The sequence below is a fragment of the Balaenoptera ricei genome, chromosome 11 (assembly GCF_028023285.1).
Source record: "Balaenoptera ricei isolate mBalRic1 chromosome 11, mBalRic1.hap2, whole genome shotgun sequence".
In the NCBI taxonomy this organism is placed as follows: Eukaryota; Metazoa; Chordata; class Mammalia; order Artiodactyla; family Balaenopteridae; genus Balaenoptera; species Balaenoptera ricei.
Genome location: NC_082649.1, coordinates 6231180 through 6241362, shown reverse-complemented (window position 1 = coordinate 6241362; position 10183 = coordinate 6231180). Strand labels below are relative to the sequence as shown.

Below are 10183 nucleotides of genomic sequence, written 5' to 3'. Positions count from 1 at the left end.
GCGCTCTAGAGCCCGCGAGCCACAACTACTGGAGCCTGCGTGCCTAGAGCCCGTGCTCCGCAACAAGAGAAGCCACTGCAGTGAGAAACCCACTCGCCACAACTAGAGAAAGCCCACGCACAGCAACGAAGACCCAATACAGCCAAAAATAAAATAAATTTTTAAAAAATTAATGAATTTAATAATCCCTCTATATTCAGTATCTTGTAATAACCTATAATAAAAAAGAATATATGTCCCGCCTTACCACGTGGGACAGACCTCTGACCGCCGCTCCCGGGTCTTTCCCCATCCCAACGGAACGCAGGCGGGTGAGATTGGAGAGATGAAGGATGGAGTCCCAGAGGGAGCACAACTTCAGGGACCAGTTCATCGAAATCCGACTTACCACGCAAGGTACCGTAGGGGCCCTCCTCGCACACGACCTGCCCCAGCGGTTGGAGAGGCTGAAGATAAAGAGAATCAACAAGCGGCCAATGGTCCAAACCAGCCACCTGCTCGCCGTGGATACCGGCGCCCCTATAACTATCAGCGTCGCCCCCGTCCTCCGAATGCTCCTGCACAAGATGGCAAAGAGACCAAGGCAGGTGAAGCACCATCTGAGAACCCTGCTCCAGCCCCCGAGCAGAGCAGTGTCGAGTAACATCCGGCTCCCCAGGCACCTTCACCATCAGCAGGTGACCTAAAGAATTAATGACCATTCAAAAAATAAAGCAAAAAGCAGACCGCAACCTTACCAACACCAAAGAAACGTCCAAGCAATAAAGTGGAAGACGAATAACCAAGACGTGGACATTAGAACGCTCACTACTATTCTTTACGAAGCAAACAGCTATACAAGGAAAGCGTCAGCCAGTTTTTCCAGCAGCTGAGATCCTGGGAATGCCTGCACGCAACAAGAGAGCAACCTCCCTGGTTTCAGCAGCCACTAGGTTTATATTTTTTTCCTGGTTTTTACTGTTTTGGTAATATGAATTGAAAGAAGAAATATTAATACCACATGGGGAGACCCCCCCCAACCAAAGAAATCTAAAATATGTAGTAAATGCTTTTTTTTCCTTTTTTGTTCATTTTGGATGCTGGTGCTAAACTTTCTTGAGTTAAAAAGAAATTTTATGCCCTTCTTATTTATTTTGAGGATGAGGGGAGGATAACAGTTTGCTTTCTTATGTGACTCTCTTTGAAAATGTGCAGTATGAATTCCTCAAAAATAAAATTTTTACCCTTGAAAGGAAAAAAAAAAAAGAATATATGTATAAGTATAACTGAATCACTTTGCTGTACACCAGAATCTAACACAACATGGTAAATCAACTACACTTCAATTTAAAAAAAAATAATAACCCTCAAATATTTCTTTAGCACCTACTGTGTGTCGACAGTCGACTAGGCCCTGTGGACAACACAGGTACACACTTGCCCTCATAGGGTTTCCAATCCAATGGTCTGTAAACAGATTCCTGAAACAGCAGGTAAAGCATCCCTGGGGAGGCAGCCAGCCGCTCAGCATTCTTTGAAAGTACATAAAAATAATCAGATACCATTTACTGAGTGTCTACTGCGTCTGGGCTCTGTACCAGACACTTTACAACCTTCACATTGTCTCGTGTTACTTTAGGAGGTAGGGCAGAGGCAGAGACTAACCCACATGCTGAGCACCCAGTTAGACCACGGCTGGAGTGAATGAACTGTACAACTGCAGAATTGGAGGACATCACCCATCACCATTTTATGCACTGGGGTTTGATTTGACGGCCCTGACTAGATACTGGCCCTGTCTCCCTATGCCCTGTGCAACTTTCAAGAACAGGTCAAAAATTCCAAGTAGGGAAGTATCATTCTTCAGTTGAGTAACCACAAATTTTCCACTAATTACAATAAATAATGGTTTTAAACCAAATAGAGGGGAATTCCCCAGGGTCCAGTGGTTAGGACGCCACAGTGGAGGGCCTGGGTTCTATCCCTGGTTGGGGAGCTAAGATCCCACAAGCCACGGCTCTGCCCCCAAAATAAAAATCAATAAGTAAACAAAGCAAATAGAAATAATAGAACTGGAAGCAATATCAAAAGGCCATTTGTGGGACTTCCCTGGTGGCCCAATGGTTAAGACTGCACGCTTCCAGTGCAGGGGTTGTGGGTTCGATCCCTGGTCAGGGAACTAGATCCCGCATGCATGCCGCAACTAAGACCTAGCACAGCCAAATAAATATCAAAAAAAAAAAAAATGGCCGTTTGTCTTTCGTCCCACTTATACCCAAAGCATCCAAGATGTCATGAAGTGATTTGTGGAGTTCCGTCACAAAATGGTAGAAAAAGTGACCTAATTTAAACTCTCCTCCATCCCCATCCAGATTCAGCATAAGATTACCGCATGGAGGTTTTTAACGGATGCGTGGGCATGCTCGTTTTTACTCCCTGTTAAGCATATAGGTCCCCCATTGGCTCCCCCAAGTTAAACCTGAATCTGTAGTCACCACAGTCTGTAATGGGCACGTTAGGTTTACCGCAGGGACCAAGGCAGGAAGGTAGGAGTGGAAAGAATGGGCAGATCACCCACTGCCGGTGCATCGTGTGAGAGCCCTGCTAAAAGTCCTTCCAGAATAGCTTCAAGACGTGTTGATAAAAATTTAAGCAGAGATATTGTTAGGAAAGAATAGAACTCTATTGCAATCAGGTACATGTACATCACACCGAGAGATAAAATACACAACTCTTTGACAAGGAGTCAATTAGAATGATTGTGAAGTACAGCTTTTTCATTTATGTATGTTTTTTCTATCATTTGACTTCATTCCTTTAAAAAAAAAAAAGTCAGATGTTACACAAACTTTAATATTAATCCAGCTTTGGCAGAGATGTTGTGGTTTTGTGGATTCGAGCATTTAGCTTTTTAGCTCCAGAGAGCGATATTTCTTCTTTCTCTCCATAATGAGATTACCTGCTCCTACCCATTACCAGGGCACTAAATTTGAAATTCTCCATACACCTGAGTAGTCTGCTACATATCTGGCCATCTTAATTTTAGTCTTGATTTATTGAAGCTGAATTACATTCCCAACTCTTCCTGGAGCTCTGGGTGAATTTTATTGAAAAAGCAGTGGGGAGAAATTTGCTATCATATATCGCTCTTGCTGGCCAGAGCTTTTTGATACACAAGGGGCTCTATCTGCTCCATGTCTTGTATGCTGGATTTATAACACTGAAGCCCAGCTCTAGGGTTACATACAGGCATATCAGAGATGAGATGGGGAATTTGATTTTGTAATAATGATTACTTGTTGCTGGAGCCCATATTCCTGCAGGCTCTTCCTTTACTCTCCCTGCCGCCGATGAATAAAACTAATTCCAACTGCTACCTTATCTAGCAAAACTCATCTTTCACTTACGAGAGAGGCCAAAAGAAGGGAGACAGGAAGTCAGGAGAATTTGAGATGTTGGCCATTTTTGCTATTATGTCTCAAGGGTTTCTTCTTGCATTATCGTGATTCCTTTAGGAGTATTTTCATCTTTTAAACTTTCGTTTCTTTGTGTGGAGAATGAAAGCGTCACATCTCTTCCAGCCTGGCGAGTTTATTTGATGGCTCATCTGTGCTGTCTGTTCCACTTCAGAGAGGCTGGGTCCCTAGGGCTAGCCAGTCGTATTAGGGATCCTGCGGACTTGGCTTGCCATTTCTGCTAAGGGTCATCTGTCCTCGCGGTCTTGCCGTGGATAATTTTTGCCTTCCCGAACATCATCTGCTTGAGAAATTTGTGCCTGGCAGGCCTGTCTGTCCAAGTTAAGCTTGAAATACAGTAGCCACACAACTAACCCGACAAAGCATCGCTCTAAACAGCAAGGCCCCAGGCCTGCTTTGACCAAGACCACAAACTTCCAGCCATCTGATTACAAATTCCGAAGTTTCTTTGGTGCAGTCCATGAACCAGTCTTTTCATACAAGGTGGGTTATCCTTCCTCCACTGCCCCAGTTTTCCCAATCTCCTGCAACACACACACACACACACACACACACACACACACACACAGATACGCACACACCCTTATCTTAAAAACCCTTAGAAATGCTTAACCCTCTGGTTGACCTTACCAGTTCCTGACTGTTCGGCATCTGACTTGAGCCCTGAGACTTAGATGAAAGAAATGTAGAGTTGACTGTCATCGTCAGAAGTTTGAGGCATGGGTGACAGACATTACATGAAAGCAGTGGTTCTCAGACTTGAGCATGAGTGGTAGTCACCTGAGGCTTCTCAAAACACAGATTGCTGGGTCCCGGCTGGAGTTTCTGATTCAAGAGGTCTGGTGTGGTGACCCCACCATGAGAACCATTATACTACACCTGTCCGAAGCTTGGGTGACAATCAGACACAGAGCAGCTGCACTCATCCAAAAACTCTTGCTCCTGTCTTTTTGCATAGCTAAGTCCAGTTTCCTGGAGGTGGGCCTAGCCTGGTGATGGAGCATCCTGAGTTCTGATTGGTTGGCTCTGTCCCAGGAGTTTCTGTCTGTAGCAGCTCTCGCAGTAAAGCACTGCATGTTCTCCAAGTGATGGAGCTACACCGGAAGCAGCTCTAAGGAGCACAGCAGGATTCAGTCCAGGAAGGATCAGTCCAGGTCTGTAAAGTCACTGCCTAGTCGCTGCCAATGCCAATACCCAGCGCGTTATTTCACACCACACAGCCTCTGGGCTTAGCATGCCAGAGGCATTTCCAAAACTTCGTATGATTAACACACAGTAATATTTAGTATTTTACCCCAAAAGACTGTCTAATCTCTTCCCCTCCTTTATTTTCATCAGTTTCTTCCATTTTTAATTTTTTAACCCACTTCAAAAATAGGTTAGACAAAAAAGGATAAACAGTAACGCCAACAGAAAATATCCAGAGGAAATCTCATGATGTGGATTTGATAAAAAGCAAAATAAATTTAGGAGCCCACTCCCGCAGCTATGCTTATCCTTGATGGGCTTACACTAAGGAATGAGTTTTAATTTTGTTCTCAAGAGGCATGTAATTAAATACACATTTTATTTTTATTTTCTAATTTTTATAAGGTTCAATAAGGAGTTAGCAAATAATTTACCCTGAAGTCAGAAATTTACGTCTTCTAAATTAGCATTATTTCCATGTTTTAGATGCCTTAACTCTCAAGAAGCACAATAATTGGCAAAATCCCTTTACCATTCCATGATTTAGAAGTGTCTGATACTGAGAGTCTCTAAAAAAGGATCAAGCATAGAGCGCTGTGCAGGGGGAGAACAGCTATTCTTAAAACAGGAGAAGTGCTTTGTGTATGATTCCATTTAGGTGATGTTTTCGAAATGACAAAACGATTTAGAAATGGAGGATACATCATAGGTTGCCAGGGGATGGCATAGGGCAGGGAGGAAGGTAGGTGTGGTTACAAAAAGGTGCCAAGGGGGATCTTTATGGCTCTGGAGCTGTGCAATATCTTGACTGTGCTGACAGGTACATAAACCTACACGTGATAAAATTATACAGAACATAATACACACACAATGAGTACAGGTAAAACTAGGGAAATCTAAATAAGATTGATGAACTGTATCAATGTCAATATCTTGGTTATGATATTCACATTTACAAAATGTTACCAGTGGAGGGAAATCAGGCAAAGTGTATGACGAATCTCTGTATTATGTCTTAAAACTGTATGAGAATCTACAATTATCTCAATAAAAGTTTTATTTAAATAATACAGGAAACGTCTCATCAATCCGGAGACAGCTAGAGATAACACAAGCCCTTCAGGGAGATGACAGAGTCCTTTTTGTCCTCAAAACTCTGAGATTCCATGGGTCACAGAGCAAGGACGCAGAGAAGCCCCGCCCCCAGCCCAAGGTGTCTGGCAGGAGCGCTCTGCCACTGGAACTCTTCTTTCAGTTGCTCTTTGCCCTCTGAGCTGCAGTTTAAAGATTTCTGTAAAAGAGGAGAAAGAAACCGAGGTGTACTCTGGACCTGACCATCCCAGAGAACAACGCAACGCAGTACTGGGCGGAACAAAACAATCAAACAGCTGGAACGTGTATCTACAGGCTGTAAGCAACAGAATTGCAGGAAAAGTCATTGCATAGGGATTTAATATTGTCCCCTCTGGTAGATGTCGCCTCCGTGAGGGGAGGAAAAGGCTGGGTCAGTGCTATATCCCAGCCCTTAGCACGGCGCTTGGCACACGGAAAGTGCTCGATCCATATTTGTTAAACGTGTTTGAATGAGGAAATGAAAAGGCCAGTTAGAGGTAGTTTGGCTTCCCTCTTCCTTCTCTCCAGATCACCCTCCCCTACTTTCTCTTTATCCACCACCTACACTTAAACACGTACGCAGGGACCAGGTTGTTTCTGCCCCAAACCAGCTGGGCATTTAGCCTCTCTATGCCTCAGCCTCCTCACCTGTCAAATGAGGAGAATAATAATGCTACCAACTGCAGAGGACTGCCATGAGCCCTAACTGGATCAGCACGTGTAGAGCACTTACAACATTAGCTGGCCCGTCGTAAGTGCCATGTAAGTGTTTGTTCAATTGCAGCAAGTTCTGACGCTGACTCCCAGAGTTAGCCCAGACCTCATAGACTCCAGAAGGCTCCACAAGCTCTGGTGGTTCCCAGGCCACCTGAGCTTCTGTCCAGCTCTCTACAAATGTCAGGAGGTCTCACTTTACCCTTTCAGGTTCAATAATTCACTAGAATGACTCACAGAACTCAGGAAAGTGCTGTACTTATGATTACAATTTTGTTGTAAATGATACAAATCAAGACCAGCCAAATGAATAGATGCGTAGGGCGAGGTCTGGGAGGGTCCCAAACGCTAAGCTTCTGGGTCCTCAGTTTGCCTCACCCTCTTGGCACATTAAAGTATGGCTACCAACCAGGAAGGTCACCCGGGCTGTCCAGAAGGTTTTTACTGGGGTTTCACTGTGAAGACATGGTTGATGTATCATTGCCCACATGACTGAACTCAATCCCCAGCCCGCTCTCCTCGCCAGAAGTCAAGCTGATATTACATGGCTCAAAGCCTCAACCCTTTAATCACATGGTGGTCTTTCATGTATGGCCAGCCCCCATCCTGAAACCATCCCGGGACCCACGTGAGTGAGCGCTTTAGCATAACCTCCGGCCCACCAAGAATAACAAAGCCGCTCCCATCACCTGGGAAATTCCAAGGATTTAGAGGTTATCTTCCAGGAACCAGGGACAAAGATCAGCCAAGTTCTTTATTATACAAGAAAAATAAAGTTGATTCAATTCATTGAACAGGCAGAAGGGGCAAGGAAAACATTCCAGGAAGGGGGTGTCTAAAAAGAAAGAGGCAGAAATAATGTCTGGCACAGTCATGACATAGTAGAGAGACCACCTCCCCACCCCACCCCAGCTGATTGAGCTCTGCTGTTTTAGAATGCACCAGCCTTGAAGTCCATAGACCAGGGCTCTGACCATGGTTCTGCTATTTGATAACTATGGTACCATCTTGTGGGAGTACATTTACAGATCATTGTAAGCCATGTGAAATCCTTTCTATAAGAGGTGGGCATAATTTACACACACACACACACCTACCTTAGTGTATTAAAACAACAAAAATTTATTATTTCTCATAATGAAACCACACAATTCAGATTGGGACTTGGAACCCACTGTCTTTTAATTGAAATCACACACCTGGTCTCAGGACTTAATGAAGCTCAGGTTCTTTATGTGTCAGCACAGAAAGAATTCAGCGAGAGACAAAGTGATAGGTAAGAAATGAACTTATTTAGGGGGATACACATTCCATAGACAGAATGCGGGCTGTCTCAAAAGGTTAGAGTGGCCATGGGAGAAACACATTTCACAGACAACGTGGGCCATCTCAGAAGGCAAGAGGCCCCAAAATATGGGGTGGTTAGTTTTTATGGGCTGGGTAATTTCATAGGCTAATGAGTGGGAGGATTATTCCAACTATTTTGGGGAAAGGGTGGGGATTTCCAGGACTTGGACCACCACCCACTTTTTGGCCTTTTATCATCAGCCTCAGAAATGTCATGGCGCTGGTGGGTGTGTCATTTAGCTGATGTATTACAATGAGCATATAATGAGGCTCAAGGTCCACTGGAAGTCGAATCTTCCACCGTCTTGGACCACGTGGTTTCTAGCCAGTTTTTGTCATATCCTCAATGGCTATGTCATTCTTTTAGAGGTTGTGTCCTGCCCCCTTCCCTCCTGTTTCCATAACACTGTGGGTTGATTAGGCAGTTTTCTGGCTTCATGTGGTGGTATCCACTCCACTGCAATTCATGGGACTGCATTCAGCTGGCTGATGGCTGGGCTGAAAGATCCAAGAAGACCTCCCTCACCCTTGGCTGCTAGGGGGCCTCCGTTCTCACCTATAAAGCCTCTCTCTACAGGGGACGTCTCATCTTCCCGTGCTTCTCCCCAGCAGGACAGCCTAGACTTCCCGACCAGAGCAAAAGCAGAAACTGCCAGGTGGCTTAAGGCCCACCATGTTCTACCCATCAAAGCAAGTCACAAGGTCAGTTCAGACTCCAGGGGAGGGGAAACAAACTCCATCTCTTGATGGGCGGGAAGGGAGGAAACATCGCAGCCATCTTAGAGACTCTCCCACGTTCTCTGATCCTTAGCTTCTGTATCTGAAAATGGGTATTATAATATTTATCCCAACTAGATTAATGAGAAGATGGTATGTTATGTGTGATGACATTTTATAAATTGTAAAGGGCAAAACACGTACAAGACATTATAGTGGTGGCAAATTAAGGTGGATTGGGAGAAAGAGCAGATTATACAGGGCTTTAAAAGGAGATAGAGGAGGTTATTGAAATAGTATTTATTGAGCATTTGCTATGTGCCAAGCACTAAGTACTTTACAGTACTTATTATCTTCTTTAATCATCACAACTTTATAATATGGATATCTTATTGCTATTCTGTAGAAAAGGAACATCAGGCAAATGGCACAGCCAGAATTTGAACCCAGTTCTGTCTGATTCCAAAGTCTTAACTGCTGCACCTGGAATTCTTATATCATAATCAACTGGCAATTGGGTAAGGGGAGGTAGCAGCTACTCCAGAACTACTGAAACAGAATCTGGGGAGGCAGAACCCAGAATCTGCCATTTTAACAGCCATGTTAATGTGGGAGAAGTATCAATCTCACTGTACTAGAGGGAGCCTGAAGCCGAATCTGGCTTCTGTACCCCGACACCAAATTAAATCTTGGAGACAGAGTTTTGGGTGAAGTAGAAGAGAATAGCTTTATTGCTTTGCCAGGCAAAGGAGACCGCAGCATGCTCCTGCTCTCAGAACTGTGTGTCCCAATCTAGAGGGGGGTAGTGAGAAGTTTTATAGTAATGATTCAAAGAGGGCGTGATCAGCTCGTGGACATTCTTCTGATTGGTTGGTGGGGAAGTAAGTGGGAGTCAGCATCGTCAACCTTCTGGTTCTAACCGGTCTGGGGTCAACGTGCTTATTACGGTTAATTTCTCCCACCTGGTAGGGGTTTCAGTATCTGCAAAGATATTGTTATGTATCCCTGCCCCAAGGCTGCGCTATTTTTTTTTTCTTTTTGGCCACACTGCGTGGCTTACGGGATCTTAGTTCCCACACCAGGGGAACCTGGGATTGAACCCCAGGCCACTGCACTGAAAGCACTGAGTCCTATGCACTGGACCATTAAGGAACTTCTGACACTGCTGTTTCTTTTCACTGTTCCTCCCTTGTCTCCGCATCCTCTCCCTTCCCTAATTAGCAACTGTTTGAACCTGCTGGTTGGAACTCTGGGAAGGTCATGGAGGCTGAATGAAGCCGAGTTTCTGTAATCGAGAAATGAGGGACACAGAATTTTGTGCCCAGGAGCCCCACAGTGTCCTGCTCAGTATCAAGTCTTCCCAGGCTTTTCAGTAGTTCAAAGAAACTAAGAAGACAAGCTTAGAGAAGATTTAGTCTGGCAGATGCAGAAGGAAACTTGAATACGAAAAGTGCCTAGAAGTGGGGGGGATAACGAGGGGCTTTAAAAATAATTACGTTTTCTAGAGGTTAATGCCAAAGCGAGGGAAGTAAAAGGTTAGAAGCCCGACCCAATAACATGCAGTTAACCAAGTTCACATTCTATTTATGAATTCATCTATTTTATGCCTCTTTGTTATTCCTGTGCTAGAAAACCCCAAGTTCCATCTT

At 44.4% G+C, this 10183-nt stretch overlaps 1 protein-coding gene across 1 annotated transcript; it reads left to right on the top strand.

Moving 5' to 3' along the window:
• Positions 1–212: 212 nt before the first annotated feature.
• On the top strand, positions 213–899 carry LOC132374317 (Y-box-binding protein 3-like). Its single transcript, XM_059937889.1, has one exon. It carries the CDS (start codon positions 326–328, stop codon positions 641–643), a length of 318 nt encoding a protein of 105 aa, XP_059793872.1. The 5' UTR covers positions 213–325; the 3' UTR covers positions 644–899.
• The last annotated feature ends 9284 nt before the right edge of the window (positions 900–10183 follow it).